At 41.1% G+C, this 18,784-nt stretch overlaps 1 protein-coding gene across 2 annotated transcripts in view; it reads left to right on the top strand.

Annotated features, from left to right (window-relative positions):
• Positions 1–18,784, top strand: part of LOC138853027 (estradiol 17-beta-dehydrogenase 2-like) — a 119,751-nt gene that overhangs the window by 86,451 nt on the left and 14,516 nt on the right. For both annotated transcript variants that reach the window (XM_070087279.1, XM_070087274.1), the window contains one exon: positions 3,596–3,654. In XM_070087279.1, the coding sequence (XP_069943380.1) occupies positions 3,596–3,654 (59 nt within the window). The remainder of the gene's footprint in view (positions 1–3,595; positions 3,655–18,784) is intronic.

Raw genomic sequence — 18,784 nt, 5'->3', positions numbered from 1 at the left:
GGACAGGTCCCTCTCAAATCCAGCCGTTCTCACTAGTAGAGGTTTGTCGAAGTTGATTGTAGGTCTGTACCAAGATACCCTTGTGTTGCAGTGTCTGACAGATTGAACAATAAAATGGTATAAAATACCGACAGGTTGTTAGGTAAGACACATATGCAACAGTTAGGTATCTTGGTACAGACCTACAATCAACTTCGACAAACCTCTACTAGTGAGAACGGCTGGATTTGAGAGGGACCTGTCCTCCCAACATCTGGGTTCTTACCTCTCCTAGTGACCTACGTCTCACCTCCTGGCGCTATATAAAGCACCATCCTGTCACTTCATCTCCATATTGTTTCATACCATGGAACAATGCTCTTCTCCAGACTGAGGGACTGACCACCTCAAAACTTTAAGGGTGATGGACTGATTACATCGTCTTCAAGTATCTTCTGCTTCTATCAACTTTTCTGTACTCGACTGAAGAAGCCTACTGTGTAGGCGAAACGTTTCGAAATAAAGATACCTAACTGTTGCATATGTGTCTTACCTAACAACCTGTCGGTATTTTATACCATTTTATTGTTCAATCTGTCAGACACTGCAACACAAGGGTATCTTGGTACAGACCTACAATCAACTTCGACAAACCTCTACTAGTGAGAACGGCTGGATTTGAGAGGGACCTGTCCTCCCAACATCTGGGTTCTTACCTCTCCTAGTGACCTACGTCTCACCTCCTGGCGCTATATAAAGCACCATCCTATCACTTCATCTCCATATTGTTTCATACCATGGAACAATGCTCTTCTCCAGACTGAGGGACTGACCACCTCAAAACTTTAAGGGAGATGGACTGATTACATCGTCTTCAAGTATCTTCTGCTTCTATCAACTTTTCTGTACTCGACTGAAGAAGCCTACTGTGTAGGCGAAACGTTTCGAAATAAAGATACCTAACTGTTGCATATGTGTCTTACCTAACTAACTGTTGCATATGTGTCTTATCTAACAACCTGTCGGTATTGTATACCCTTTTTGATGTTCATTGTTTGTAATGCCTTGATAAAGCTCCTGGAGAGCGAAACGTTGCCACAATAAATGTCACATTAGTTCCTTTGTTTATGCCCGTCATCCACTTATACACTTCAATGATATCTCCCCTCATTCTACGCCTCTCCAGAGAGTGGAGATTTAAGGCTTTAAGTCTATCTTCATACGGGAGGTTCCTTACACAGTAAATCATTTTAGTCATTCTTCTCTGTATGTTCTCTAATGAGTCTATGTCCATCCTGTAGTAAGGGGACCAAAACTGAGCAGCATAATCTAAATGAGGCCTCACTAGTGATGTATAGAGCTGTAAAATAACTTTTGGACTTCTGTTACTTATACTTCTTGAGATAAATCCAAGTAATCTGTTGGCCTTGTTGCGCACACTAAGGCACTGCTGTCTTGGCTTTAGATTTCTGCTTACCATGACTCCCAAGTCTCTTTCACATTCTGTATGATCAAGCTCTACTTCACCTAGTTTATAGCTTCGAGGGTTATTTTCATTTCCAAGGGCAAGTACCTTACACTTATCCACATTGAACTTCATCTGCCATTTTTCAGACCAAGACATTAATTTGTCCAAATCCTCTTGGAGTTCATTGCTATCCTCCTCAGAATGAATTATATATCTGCCCAAGGTCCTAGCCTCGATCACCCTACTGGGAAGATTGTTCCACGCATCCACAACTCTGTTAGAAAACCAGTACTTACCTATTGTAGATGAATGGTTCAGAGAACCGACATGTTGTTGAATTAGACACATGTGCAACTCTTGGGTATCTTTGAGGAAACGTTTCGCCACACAATGGCTTCATCAGTCCATACAAAGGAGAAACTTGAAGAACAGGGGGAGAATGAGGTAATCAGTCCCTCAGCCTTGAGTCGATCAATTCAAGATTGATGGACTGACCACATCGACTCAAGGCTGAGGGACTGATTACCTCATTCTCCCCCTGTTCTTCAAGTTTCTCCTTTGTATGGACTGATGAAGCCATTGTGTGGCGAAACGTTTCCTCAAAGACACCCAAGAGTTGCACATGTGTCTAATTCAACAGTACTTACCTATGTTCTTTCTAAATCTAAATTTATCCAACTTAAATCCATTATTTCTGGTTTTTACCTGGTTCGACACCCTCAGTACTTTATTAATATCTCCCTTGTTTATGCCCGTCATCCACTTATACACTTCAATGATATCTCCCCTGGAAATAAATGGTATAAAATACCGACACAATGGAAATATAAACACATATGCAGTATAATGTGATCCTTTATTGACTACGTTTCGCCCACACAGTGGGCATTTTCAAGTCACCAAACAGATCTACCTGGGGTGGAAGGGACGCGAGTATTTATAGACTATGTTGAAGATTGAGACACTTATGCAGCATATGGGAATCTTTATTCAGGAAACGTTTCGCCACACAGTGGCTTCATCAGTCCAATACAAAGAGGAAGGCGTAAGGAGAGGAGGAGTATGAGGTAATCAGTCCCTCAACCTGGAGTCGATGTGTTCAGTCCATCAGTCTTGTAGAATATACAGCATAGGGCCGTATATTGCTGTATATTCTACAAGACTGATGGACTGAACACATCGACTCCAGGTTGAGGGACTGATTACCTCATACTCCTCCTCTCCTTACGCCTTCCTCTTTGTATTGGACTGATGAAGCCACTGTGTGGCGAAACGTTTCCTGAATAAAGATTCCCATATGCTGCATAAGTGTCTCAATCTTCAACTTGTCGGTTTTTCAAACCATTCAACACACATATTTATAGACTATAAATACTCGCGGCCCTTCCACCCCAGGTAGATGTTTGTGACTTGAAAAAGCCCACTGTGTGGGCGAAACGTAGTCAATAAAGGATCACATTATTCTGCATATGCGTTTATATTTCGATGTCTCCCCTCATTCTACGTCTCTCCAGAGAGTGGAGATTTAAGGCTTTAAGTCTATCTTCATAAGCGAGATACCAGGTTGGTAAGACACATAGGCAACAGCTAGAAATCATTATTGCGAAACGTTTCGCCTGCACAGTAGGCTTCTTCGGTCGAGTACAGAAAGTAGGCAGGAGCAGTAGAGATGTGAAGACTTTGTAATCAGTCCATCATCCTTGAAGACGTAGATTTGAGGTTATCGGTCCCACAGCCTGGAGAAGAGTTCTGTTCTATAGTCTGAAACACTGTGTAGATCAAGTCTCCAGGCTGAGGGACTGACAACCTCAAATCTACGTCTTCAAGGGTGATAGACTGATTACATCGTCTTCACATCTCTACTGCCCCTGCCTACTTTCTGTGCTCGTCTGAAGAAGCCTGCTGTGTAGGCGAAACGTTTCGCAATAAAGATGCCTAACTGTTGTCTGTGTCTTACCATTCACTGATGGTGAGCAATGTCATGCGGCCTTAATGACCCCCGCGCAGTCAACTGGGCAAATCACCTAGCAATTGACCAGTTCACGAAATCATTAACGAAAACAATTAACCCAGCAACTAACAAAGCAATTAACCAAGCAGTTAGCCCAGCAACAGAGTTCTGACACTGTTTCCCGTCTTGTCCTACAGGTTGTGACACCGGCTTTGGTCATCTATTGGCGCTTACACTCGACAAGATGGGTTTTAAGGTAGGCCTTAGTAAGGTGTGTGTGTGTGTGTGTGTGTGTGTACTCACCTCACTTAGTACTCACCTAGTTGTGGTTGCAGAGGTCGAGTCATGGCTCCTGGCCCCGCCTCTTCACTGGCGGTTACTGGGTCCACTACATCGCTTCCTAAGCTATTCCACTTCCTGACTACTCTGTGACTGAAGAAATACTTCCTAACATCCCTGTGATTCATCTTTGTCTTCAACTTCCAACTGTGTCCTCTTGTTGCTGTGTCCCATCTCTGGAACATTCTGTCTCTGTCCACCTTGTCAATTCCTCTCAGTATTTTATATATCGTTATCATGTCCCTCATATCTCTCCTGTCCTCCAGTGTCGTCAGGTCGATTTCACTTAACCTCTCCTCGTAGGACATACCTCTTAGCTCTGGGACTAGTCTTGTTGCAAACCATTGCACTTTCTGTAGTTTCTTTACGTGCTTGGCTAGGTGTGGGTTCCAAACTGGTGCCGCATACTCCAATATGGGCCTAACGTACACGGTGTACAGGGTCCTGAACGATTCCTTATTAAGATGTCGGAATGCTGTTCTTAGGTTTGCTAGCGCCCATATGCTGCAGCAGTTATTTGGGTGATGTGCGCCTCAGGAGATGTGCCTGGTGTTATACTCACCCCAAGAACTTTTTCCTTAAGTGAGGTTTGTAGCCTTTGGCCCCTTAGACTGTACTCCGTCTGCGGTCTTCTTTGTCCTTCCCCAATCTTCATGACTTTGCACTTGGTGGGGTTGAACTCCAGGAGCCAATTGCTGGACCAGGTCTGCAGCCTGTCCAGATCCCTTTGTAGTTCTGCCTGGTCCTCGTAGCCATCTTGATAGGTATAAATTGATTAATGAATCTCAACACGGTTTTACAAAGGGGCGTTCCTGTCTTACGAATTCACTAACTTTTTTTCACTAAGGTGCTTGAGAAGATAGATCATGGTAATGAATATGAAATTGTGTATACAAACTTCAGTAAGACTTTCGATAGACTCCCACATCAGAGGCTAATCAGGAAACTTAAGGCACACGGAATAGGAGGAGAAATTTTTTCCTGGGTAGAGGCATGGCTGACAAATAGGCAGCAGAGAGTTTGTATAAATGGGGAGAAATCAGAATGGGGGCACGTCACAAGCGGTGTTCCGCAGGGGTCAGTGTTGGGCCTGTTGTTGTTCACAATTTATATAAACGACATAGATTAAGGAATAAATAGCGACATAAGCAAATTTGCTGATGACACCAAAATAGGCCGTCCATTTCATTATAATTAGGACATTAGAGCACTCCAGGATGATATGAATAGACTGATATAGTGAATATCAAAATGGTATACAATACCGATAGGTTGGTGGGTAAGACACATAGGCAACAGTTAGGCAACTTTATTCCGATAAGTTCCAGACTATGGAACTGAACTTCTCCAGGCTGAGGGACTGACAACCTCAAATCTACGACTTCAAGGGTGATGGACTGATTACATCGTCTTCACATCTCCACCGTTCCTGCCTACTTTCTGTATTCGACTGAAAAAGCCTACTGTATAGGCGAAACGTTTCGGAATAAAGTTGCCTAACTGTTACCTATGGTCGGAAAAGTGGCAGATGCAGTTTAATATAGACAAATGCAAAGTTCTAAATGTTGGACAGGAAAATAACCATGCCACATATATACTAAATAATGTAGATCTTAATACTACTGATTGCGAAAAAGATTTAGGAGTTCTGGTTAGCAGTAATCTAAAATCAAGACAACAGTGCATTAGTGTTCGCAATAAAGCTATGAGTCCTTGGCTTCATATCTAGAAGTATAAATAATAGAAGTCCTCAGGTTGTTCTTCAACTCTATATATTCTTGGTTAGGCCTCATTGAGATTATGCTGCACAGTTGTGGTCACCATATTACAGAATGGATATAAATGCTCTGGAAAACGTACAGAGGAGGATGACAAAGTTGATCCCATGTATCAGAAATCTTCTCTATGAGGATAGACTGAGAGCCCTGAATCTGCACTCTCTAGAAAGGCGTAGAATCAGGGGGATAAGATCGAGGTGTGTAAATGGAAAACAGGAATAAATAAAGGGGATGTAAATATCGTGCTGAAAATTTCCAGCCAAGACTGGACTAGCAGCAATGGTTTCAAGTTGGAAAAATTCAGATTCAGGAAGGATATAGGAAAGCACTGGTTTGGTAATAGAGTTGTGGATGAATGGAACAAACTCCCGAGTACAGTTATAGAGGCTAAAACGTTGTGTAGTTTTAAAAATAGGTTAGATAAATACATGAGTGGTCAGTGGTCAGTCGTCACGTGAGGTCACAGACCCTGAGCTGCTTTGGGGATTAGTGTGGACGGTTACAAAGCATGGCTTGCTTCTGCAGTGTTTTAAAAATTGAGGTTGGAGAGTTGAAGGAGGAGGTCTTGCTTCTCCAGGAGGAGATTAGGAGGCTGAAGGTCCACCTCAATGGGTCTGGGAGAGAGTGTGAGGTGGCTGGAGTTGTGGGGAATGAGGCTTCTAGCAGTGAGGTGCAGTCTGTCTCTCGATGTGAGGAGGCTGTAGTTGGGGAGGTAGCAACAGCTACCAGCAGTGAGGTGCAGCCCAGCACCTGCTACAAGTGGCGAGTGGTTCACAGTAATGGGAGGCGCATCAGAGTAAGGAAAGTTAAGAGTGAAGATCTGAAGGTAGGAAATCGCTTCTCTGTTCTTCAGGATGAATGTACTTCAGTGGCCAGTGAAGGTAAGGGTACTACTGCCCCTGCTAATGGAGGTAAGCGCATTCTTGTGGTTGGTGACTCTCAGGTAAGATATATTGACCGTGCTTTTTGTAATAGGAATAAGAAGATGAGAGATAGAGTGTGCTTCCCTGGAGCTGGTGTTGGGGACATTGTCAACAGGCTGGATAATATCATGTCAGGTAATGGGAACAAGCCCATTATCTGTCTCAGTGCTAGTGGAAATGATATTGGGAAGGGTAGGAGAGAAGAGCTGCTAGATAAGTACAGGTCAGCTATAGATTTCATTAAGTCTAAGGGAGGGATCTCAATCATATGTAGCATCTTGCCTAGAAGGGGAGTAGGAAATGAATGGTTGTCTAGGGCAATTGGTGTAAATTGCTGGCTAGACGGATACTGCAAGGAACTTGCAATCCCATTCATTGACAACTGGAACAACGTTTATGGCAAACATGATAAGTATGCAAGGGATGGGGTACATCTCTCTGGGGCTGGGGTGGTAGCACTTGCAGACTCGATTGAGAAGGCCATTGGTGAAATGCCTATGATTTTAAACTGATGGAAGATAGAGGTATGGGTGTGAGTGGGAAACAAGCAGGTTGCAACACTTGGGTTGGAAACAGTAAATGTATAAAAGGCATTCAGCATGAAGTTATAAATAAAGACAATAGATCAGGTCAGCAAACAAAGGGGGACAGCAGAGGGCAGCAAGGGACTAGCTCCCTTAAGGTTTACTATACTAATAGCAGGAGTGTAAGAAATAAGATAGATGAGCTAAGATTAATTGCAAGTGCAGGAAACATAGATATTATTGCTATAACAGAGACCTGGCTCAATCTGAAAGATAGAGAGATGCCCTCTGAATGTCACATACAAAGCTATAACTTATTCCACACTGACAAGGTCAACAGGAAAGGTGGTGGAGTAGTGATGTATGTCAGAGACAATTTAAATTGTTGTGTTAGACAAGATATTAAATTAGAAGCGTCAGCCACTGAATCTGTTTGGTTACAGCTTCTCGAGGGCCGAGAAAAACTAATTTTGGGTGTGATTTACAGGGCCCCAAATCTTGATAGGGAGTGCAGTAAACTTCTATGGGACGAAATTCGTAAGGCATCTACATACGAAAATGTTGTGCTAATGGGAGATTTCAACTATAGACAGATTGACTGGAGCAATTTGACAGGAAATTTAGAGTCAGGTGACTTTCTTGATACGATCCAGGATTGTTTTTTAAAACAGTTTGTGACAGAGCCAACTAGGGGAAATAACCTCCTTGACTTGGTTCTTGCAAGTAGGGAAACAGTAATTAATAATCTTGAGGTTAATGATGAGCTTGGGGAAAGTGATCACAAATCACTCAGTTTTAATATATCATGGAATTCCCCTAATAATGGCAATCAAGTCTCCGTCCCTGACTTTCGCATGGCTGATTTCATAGGACTGAAAAATTACTTAGGTGGGCTGAACTGGAATGACCTGACTAAGGGTCAGGTAGGTGGTGATGGTTGCCGATATGATGCTTTCCAGGGCATAGTTCTAGCTGCTCAGTCAAATTATGTTCCAAATAGGGAAATCAGTTCAAACAAAAATGATCCTAAATGGATGAACAATAGATTAAAATATCTGATTGGTCAAAAGAGAGGCATATATAGGCAAATCAAAAGAGGAGAGGGGCAATTAAGAAATCGATATATTCAGTTAAAGAGAGAAATAAAAAAGGGAATTAGAAAAGCAAAAAGAGATTATGAGGTTAAAGTTGCAAGAGAATCGAAGACTAACCCAAAAGGATTCTTTCAGGTATACAGAAGTAAGATCAGGGACAAGATAGGCCCACTCAAAAGTTCCTCGGGTCAGCTCACTGACAGTGATAAGGAAATGTGTAGAATTTTTAACACATACTTCCTCTCAGTTTTTACACAGGAGGATACCAGCGATATTCCAGTAATGATAAATTATGTAGAACAGGACGATAATAAACTGTGCACTATTAGGGTCACAAGTGACATGGTCCTTAGGCAAATAGATAAATTAAAACCTAACAAATCCCCAGGCCCTGATGAACTGTATGCAAGGGTTCTAAAGGAATGTAAAGAGGAGCTTAGCACACCTTTGGCTAATCTTTTCAACATATCACTACAAACTGGCATGGTGCCAGATAAGTGGAAAATGGCAAATGTGATACCTATTTTCAAAACAGATGACAGGTCCTTAGCTTCGAACTATAGACCAATAAGCCTAACCTCCATAGTGGGAAAATTTATGGAATCAATAATTGCCGAGGCAGTTCGTAGCCACCTTGAAAAGCATAAATTAATCAACGAATCTCAGCATGGTTTTACAAAGGGGCGTTCCTGCCTTACGAATTTATTAACTTTTTTCACTAAGGTATTTGAGGAGGTAGATCATGGTAATGAATATGATATTGTGTATATGGACTTCAGTAAGGCTTTTGACAGGGTCCCACATCAGAGACTATTGAGGAAAATTAAAGCACATGGAATAGGAGGAGAAATTTTTTCCTGGATAGAGGCATGGTTGACAAATAGGCAGCAGAGAGTTTGCATAAATGGGGAGAAATCAGAGTGGGGAAGCGTCACGAACGGTGTTCCACAGGGGTCAGTGTTGGGCCCCCTGCTGTTCACAATCTACATAAACGACATAGATGAGGGCATAAAGAGCGACATCGGCAAGTTTGCCGATGACACCAAAATAGGCCCTCGAATTCATTCTGACGAGGACATTCGAGCACTCCAGGAAGATTTGAATAGACTGATGCAGTGGTCGGAGAAGTGGCAGGTACAGTTTAATATAGACAAATGCAAAGTTCTAAATGTTGGACAGGACAATAACCATGCCACATATAAACAAAATAATGTAGATCTTAATATTACGGATTGCGAAAAAGATTTAGGAGTTCTGGTTAGCAGTAATCTGAAACCAAGACAACAGTGCATAAGTGTTCGCAATAAAGCTAATAGAATCCTTGGCTTCATATCAAGAAGCATAAATAATAGGATGAACATTAAAATGGTATAAAATACCGACAGGTTGTTAGGTAAGACACATATGCAACAGTTAGGTATCTTTATTTCGAAACGTTTCGCCTACACAGTAGGCTTCTTCAGTCGAGTACAGAAAAGTTGATAGAAGCAGAAGATACTTGAAGACGATGTAATCAGTCCATCACCCTTAAAGTTTTGAGGTGGTCAGTCCCTCAGTCTGGAGAAGAGCATTGTTTCGTTGTCTGAAACAATATGAAGTTGAAGTGACAGAATGGGGCCTTATATAGTGCCAGGAGGTGAGACAACGAAACAATACTCTTCTCCAGACTGAGGGACTGACCACCTCAAAACTTTAAGGGTGATGGACTGATTACATCGTCTTCAAGTATCTTCTGCTTCTATCAACTTTTCTGTACTCGACTGAAGAAGCCTACTGTGTAGGCGAAACGTTTCGAAATAAAGATACCTAACTGTTGCATATGTGTCTTACCTATCAATCTGTCGGTATTTTATACCATTTTAATGTTCATTCTGTCAGACACTGCAACACAAGGGTACCTTGGTACAGACCATCAACTTCGACAACCTCTACTAGTGAGAACGGCTGGGTTTGAGAGGGACCTGCCCTCCCAAAGCAACCTACGTCTCACCTCCTGGCACTATATAAGGCCCTATTCTGTCACTTCAACTTCATATTGTTTCAGACAACGAAACAATGCTCTTCTCCAGACTGAGGGACTGACCACCTCAAAACTTTAAGGGTGATGGACTGATTACATCGTCTTCAAGTATCTTCTGCTTCTATCAACTTTTCTGTACTCGACTGAAGAAGCCTACTGTGTAGGCGAAACGTTTCGAAATAAAGATACCTAACTGTTGCATATGTGTCTTACCTAACACATAAATAATAGGAGTCCTCAGGTTGTTCTTCAACTCTATACATCCTTGGTTAGGCCTCATTTAGATTATGCTGCACAGTTTTGGTCACCGTATTACAGAATGGATATAAATTCTCTGGAAAATGTACAAAGGAGGATGACAAAGTTGATCCCATGTATCAGAAACCTTCCCTATGAGGATAGACTAAGGGCCCTGAAACTGCACTCTCTAGAAAGACGTAGAATTAGGGGGGATATGATTGAGGTGTATAAATGGAAGACAGGAATAAATAAAGGGGATGTAAATAGTGTGCTGAAAATATCTAGCCTAGACAGGACTCGCAGCAATGGTTTTAAGTTGGAAAAATTCAGATTCAGGAAGGATATAGGAAAGTACTGGTTTGGTAATAGAGTTGTGGATGAGTGGAACAAACTCCCAAGTACCGTTATAGAGGCCAGAACGTTGTGTAGCTTTAAAAATAGGTTGGATAAATACATGAGTGGATGTGGGTGGGTGTGAGATAGACCTGATAGCTTGTGCTACCAGGTCGGTTGCCGTGTTCCTCCCTTAAGTCAATGTGACCTGACCTGACTAGGTTGGGTGCATTGGCTTAAGCCGGTAGGAGACTTGGACCTGCCTCGCATGGGCCAGTAGGCCTTCTGCAGTGTTCCTTCGTTCTTATGTTCTTATGTTCTTATGAGTGGGTGTGGGTGGGTGTGAGTTGGACCTGACTAGCTTGTGCTACTAGATCTGATGCCTTCCTCCTTCCTTAAGTGGAAGTGACCTGCTTCGCATGAGTCAGTAGACCTGCTGCAGTGTTCCTTCTTATGTTCTCATGTTGGTCCGATTGAATTCTTCTCATCAACTTCACATCATCTGCAAACAGGGACACCTCGGAGTCAATTCCTTCCGTCATGAAGTTCACAAATACCAGAAACAGCACCGGTCCTAGGACTGACCCCTGTGGGACCCCGCTGGTCACAGGTGCCCACTCTGACACCTCGCCACGTACCATTACTCGCTGTTGTCTTCCTGACAGGAATCTCTTGATCCATTGTAATGCCTTCCCTGTTATCCCTGCCTGGTCCTACAGTTTTTGCACTAATCTCTTGCGTGGAGCTGTCAAACGCCTTCTTACAGTCGTATGTGTGTGTGTGTGTGTGTGTGTGTGTGTGTGTGTGTGTGTGTGTGTGTGTGTGTGTGTGTGTGTGTGTGTGTGTGTGTGTGAAACAGCATTGAGTGTTACAGGCTTGGTCCTCCGTTCTCTTATCTCGAGAAAAGACAAAACAAACTCATTTGCTCCCTGTGAAATTGGAGGTGGATACACACACACACCTGTGGGTGTACACACACAGATACACCTGTGAGTTGATAAATTAGACACATGTGCAACTCTTGGGTATCTTTATTGAGGAAACGTTTCGCCACACAGTGGCCTCATCAGTCCATACATAGGAGAATCTTGAAGAATAGGAGGAGAATGAGGTAATCAGTCCCTCTACCTTGAGTCGATGTGTTCAGTCCATCAATATTGAGTGTTCTACTAAAGATTGATGGACTGAACACATCGACTCAAGGTTGAGGGACTGATTACCTCATTCTTCTCCTGTTCTTCAAGTTTCTCCTACGTATGGACTGATGAAGCCACTGTGTGGCGAAACGTTTCCTCAATAAAGATACCCAAGAGTTGCACATGTGTCTAATTTATCAACATGTCGGTTCTCTGAACCATTCATCTACAAACCTGTGAGTGCATACACACACACATACACCTCTGGGTGTACACACACACACAGACACACACACCTGTGGGTGTTCACGCACACACACACACACCTGTGAGTGTACACACACTCATGTGGGTGTACACACACTCATGTGGGTGTACACACACTCATGTGGGTGTACACACACATGTGGGTGCACACACACACATGTGGGTGTACACACACACATGTGGGTGTACACACACATGTGGGTGTACACACACTCATGCGGGTGTACACACACATGTGGGTGTACACACACACATGTGGGTGTTCACACACACATGTGGGTGTACACACACACATGTGGGTGTACACACACACATGTGGGTGTACACACACACATGTGGGTGTACACACACATGTGAGCGTACACACACACATGTGAATGTACACACAATGTGGGTGTAAACACACACATGTGGGTGTACACACACACATGTGGGAGTACACACACACATTTGGGTGTACACACACAAGTGGGTGTATACACACACATTTGGGTGTACACACACACATGTGGGTGTACACACACACATGTGGGTGTACACACACACACATGTGGGTGTACTCACACCCACATGTGGGTGTACACACATGTGGGTGTACACACACATGTGGATGTACACACACATGTGGATGTACACACACATGTGGGTGTATACACACATGTGGATGTACACTCACATGTGAGTGTAGACATACATGTGGGTGTACACACACATGTGGGTGTACACACACACATGCGGGTGTACACACACACACATATGGGTGTACACACACACATGTGGGTGTACACACACATGTGGGTGTACACACACACACATGTGGGTGTACACACACATGTGGATGTACACACACATGTGGGTGTACACACACATGTGGGTGTATACACACATGTGGATGTACACTCACATGTGAGTGTAGACACACATGTGGGTGTACACACACATGTGGGTGTAGACACACATGCGGGTGTACACACACACACATGTGGGTGTACACACACACATGTGGGTGTACACACACATGTGGGTGTACACACACACATGTGGGTGTACACACACATGTGGGGGTACACACACAAATGTGGGTGTACACACACATGTGAGCGTACACACACACATGTGAATGTACAAAAAATGTGTATGCACACACAATGTGGGTGTACACACACATGTGGGTGTACACATACACATGTGGGTGTACCCACACACATGTGGGTGTACACACACATGTGGGTGTACACACACACATGTGGGTGTACACACACACATGTGGGTGTACACACACACACGTGAGTGTACACACAATGTGAGTGTACACACACACATGTGGGTGTACACACACACATGTGGGTGTACAGACAGACATGTGGGTGTACACACACACATGTGGGTGTACACACACACATGAGGGTGTACACACACATGTGGGTGTACACACACACACATGTGGGTGTACACACACACATGTGGGTGTACACACACACACACACATGTGGGTGTACACACACACACACACATGTGGGTGTACACACACACACATGTGGGTGTACACACAGCCATGTGGGTGTGCACACAGACATGTGGGTGTACACACAGCCATGTGGGTGTACACACAGCCATGTGGGTGTACACACACACATATGGGTGTACACACACATGTGGGTGTACACACAGACATGTGGGTGTACACACAGACATGTGGGTGTACACACAGACATGTGGGTGTACACACACACATGGGGGTGTACACACACAAATGGGGGTGTACACACACATGTGGGTGTACACACACAATGTGGGTGTACACACACATGTGGGTGTAGACACACTCATATGGGTGTACACACACTCAAGTGGGTGTACACACACACATGTGGGTGTACACACACACACATGTGGGTGTTCACACAGACATGTGGGTGTACACACAGACATGTGGGTGTACACACAGACATGTGGGTGTACACACAGACATGTGGGTGTGCACACAGATATGTGGGTGTACACACAGACATGTGGGTGTACACACAGACATGTGGGTGTACACACAGACATGTAGGTGTACACACACACATGTGGGTGTACACACAGACATGTGGGTGTACACACAGACATGTGGGTGTACACACACACATGTGGGTGTACACACACATGTGAGCGTACACACACACATGTGAATGTACAAAAAATGTGTATACACACACAATGTGGGTGTACACACACATGTGGGTGTACACACACACACATTTGAGTGTACACACACATGTGGGTGTACACACCCACATGTGGGTGTACACACACATGTGGGTGTACACACACATATGTGGGTGTGTACACACACATGTGGGTGTACACACAGACATGTGGGTGTACACACAGAGATGTGGGTGTACACACAGACATGTGGGTGTACACACACACATGTGGGTGTACACACACACCTGTGGGTGTACACACACATGTGGGTGTACACACACTCATGTGGGTGTACACACACACATGTGGGTTTACACACACATGTGTGTGTACACACACATGTGGGTGTACACACACGCATGTTGGTGTACACACACACATGTGGGTGTACACACACACATGTGGGTGTACACACACATGTGGATGTACACACACGTGTGTGTACACTCACATGTGTGTACACACATGTGGGTGTGCACACACACATGTGGGTTTACACACACATGTGTGTATACACACACATGTGGGTGTACATACACATGTGGGTGTACACACAGACATGTGGGTGTACACGCACACACATGTGGGTGTACACCCAGACATGTGGGTGTACACACACACACATTTGGGTGTGCACACACACATGTGGGTTTACACACACATGTGGGTATACACACACACATGTGGGTGTACACACACATGTGGGTGTACACACATATGAAGATGTACACACACATGTGGGTGTACACACATGTGGGTGTACACACTCATGTGGATGTACACACATATGTGGGTGTACACACACATGTGGGTGTATACACACATGTGGATGTACACACACATGTGAGTGTACACTCACATGTGGGTGTGCACACACACATGTGGGTGTACACACATGTGGGTGTACACACATGTGGGTGTACACACACATTTGGGTGTACACACACATGTGGGTGTACACACATATGTGGGTGTACACACACACATGTGGGTGTACACACACACACATGGGTGTACACACAGACATGTGGGTGTACACACAGACATGTGGGTGTACACACAGACATGTGGGTGTACACACAGACATGTGGGTGTACACACAGACATGTGGGTGTACACACAGACATGTGGGTGTACACACAGACATGTGGGTGTACACACAGACATGTGGGTGTACACACGCACATGTGGGTGTACACACAGACATGTGGGTGTAAAATATTTAACCCGCCTGACCTTGATTCTTAAGAAGGTCTCTTTTTTAAAGGAATTAAAGCTTATCTTCCTTTCCTTGGATCAAACCTTGATTACCTTCTATTCCATATGCTCAGTAGTACCCCTCCAGATTTAGCGCTCAACATAATAATTAGTAATAAATAATGATGCTACTAATAATAAATAATAATAATTAAAAATAATAATTAATAATGGTAGTCAAAAAAATGTTCCTGGTTTTGATGAATGAAATATTTGATGAGTGTGTTGATGAATGACATATTTGATGAGTGTGTTGATGAATGAAATATTTGATGAGTGTGTTGATGAATGAAATATTTGATGAGTGTGTTGATGAATGAAATATTTGATGAATGTGTTGATGAATGAAATATTTGATGAGTGTGTTGATGAATGAAATATTTGATGAGTGTGTTGATGAATGAAATATTTGATGAGTGTGTTGATGAATGAAATATTTGATGAATGTGTTGATGAATGAAATATTTGATGAGTGTGTTGATGAATGAAATATTTGATGAGTGTGTTGATGAATGAAATATTTGATGAGTGTGTTGATGAATGAAATATTTGATGAGTGTGTTGATGAATGAAATATTTGATGAGTGTGTTAATGAATGAAATATTTGATGAGTGTGTTGATGAATGAAATATTTGATGAATGTGTTGATGAATGAAATATTTGATGATTGTTTTGATGAATGAAATATTTGATGAGTGTGTTGATGAATGAAATATTTGATGATTGTTTTGATGAATGAAATATTTGATGAGTGTGTTGATGAATGAAATATTTGATGAGTGTTTTGATGAATGAAATATTTGATGATTGTTTTGGTGAATGAAATATTTGATGAGTGTGTTGATGAATGAAATATTTGATGAATGTGTTGATGAATGAAATATTTGATGAGTGTGTTGATGAATGAAATGTTTGATGAGTGTGTTGATGAATGAAATATTTGATGAATGTGTTGATGAATGAAATATTTGATGAGTGTGTTGATGAATGAAATATTTGATGAGTGTGTTGACGAATGAAATATTTGATGAATGTGTTGATGAATGAAATATTTGATGAGTGTGTTGATGAATGAAATATTTGATGAGTGTGTTGACGAATGAAATATTTGATGAGTGTGTTGATGAATGAAATATTTGATGATTGTTTTGATGAATGAAATATTTGATGAGTGTGTTGATGAATGAAATATTTGACGATTGTTTTGATGAATGAAATATTTGATGAGTGTGTTGATGAATGAAATATTTGATGAGTGTGTTGATGAATGAAATATTTGATGAGTGTGTTGATGAATGAAATATTTGATGAGTGTTTTGATGAATGAAATATTTGATGATTGTTTTGATGAATGAAATATTTGATGAGTGTGTTGATGAATGAAATGTTTGATGAGTGTGTTGATGAATGAAATATTTGATGTGTGTGTTGATGAATGAAATATTTGATGAGTGTGATGATGAATGAAATATTTGATGAATGTGTTGATGAATGAAATATTTGATGAGAGTGTTGATGAATGAAATACTTGATGAGTGTTTTGATGAATGAAATATTTGATGAGTGTGTTGATGAATGAAATGTTTGATGAGTGTGTTGATGAATGAAATGTTTGATGAGTGTTTTGATAAATGAAATATTTGATGAGTGTGTTGATGAATGAAATATTTGATGAGTGTGTTGATGAATGAAATATTTGTTGAGTGTTTTGATGAATGAAATGTTTGATGAGTGTGTTGATGAATGAAATATTTGATGAGAGTGTTGATGAATGAAATGTTTGATGAGTGTGTTGATGAATGAAATGTTTGATGAGTGTGTTGATGAATGAAATATTTGATGAGTGTTTTGATGAATGAAATATTTGATGAGTGTGTTGATGAATGAAATATTTGATGAGTGTGTTGATGAATGAAATATTTGATGAGTGTGTTGATGAATGAAGCATTTGATGAGTGTGTTGATGAATGAAATGTTTGATGAGTGTGTTGATGAAAGAAATATTTGATTAGTGTGTTGATGAATGAAACATTTGATGAGTGTGTTGATGAATGAAATGTTTGATGAGTGTGTTGATGAATGAAATATTTGATGAGTGTGTTGATGAATGAAATATTTGATGAGTGTGTTGATGAATGAAATATTTGATGAATGTGTTGATGAATGAAATATTTGATGAGTGTTTTAATGAATGAAATATTTGATGAGTGTGTTGATGAATGAAATATTTGATGAGTGTGTTGATGAATGAAATATTTGATGAGTGTGTTGATGAATGAAATATTTGATGAGTGTTTTGATGAATGAAATATTTGATGAGTGTTTTGATGAATGAAACATTTGATGAGTGTTTTGATGAATGAAATATTTGATGAGTGTGTTGATGAATGAAATATTTGATGAGTGTGTTGATGAATGAAATATTTGATGAGTGTGTTGATGAATGAAATATTTGATGAATGTGTTGATGAATGAAATATTTGATGATTGTTTTGATGAATGAAATATTTAATGAGTGTGTTGATGAATGAAATGTTTGATGAGTGTGTTGATGAATGAAATATTTGATGAGTGTGTTGATGAACGAAATATTTGATGATTGTTTTGATGAATGAAATATTTGATTAGTGTGTTGATGAATGAAATATTTGATGAGTGTTTTGATGAATGAAATATTTGATGATTGTTTTGGTGAATGAAATATTTGATGAGTGTGTTGATGAATGAAATATTTGATGAGTGTGTTGATGAATGAAATATTTGATGAGTGTGTTGATGATTGAAATATTTGATGAGTGTTTTGATGAATGAAATATTTGATGATTGTTTTGATGAATGAAATATTTGATGAGTGTGTTGATGAATGAAATATTTGATGAGTGTGTTGATGATTGAAATATTTGATGAATGTGTTGATGAATGAAATATTTGATGAGTGTGTTGATGAATGAAATACTTGATCAGTGTTTTGATGAATGAAATATTTGATGAGTGTGTTGATGAATGAAATGTTTGATGAGTGTGTTGATGAATGAAATGTTTGATGAGTGTTTTGATAAATGAAATATTTGATGAGTGTGTTGATGAATGAAATATTTGATGAGTGTGTTGATGAATGAAATATTTGTTGAGTGTTTTGATGAATGAAATGTTTGATGAGTGTGTTGATGAATGAAATATTTGATGAGTGTGTTGATGAATGAAATGTTTGATGAGTGTGTTGATGAATGAAATGTTTGATGAGTGTGTTGATGAATGAAATATTTGATGAGTGTTTTGAT

This window comes from Cherax quadricarinatus, chromosome 2 (assembly GCF_038502225.1).
Source record: "Cherax quadricarinatus isolate ZL_2023a chromosome 2, ASM3850222v1, whole genome shotgun sequence".
NCBI classification, from domain to species: domain Eukaryota; kingdom Metazoa; phylum Arthropoda; class Malacostraca; order Decapoda; family Parastacidae; genus Cherax; species Cherax quadricarinatus.
The sequence above is the reverse complement of the archived record's forward strand: the minus strand, read 5'-3'. Positions and strand labels throughout refer to the sequence as shown.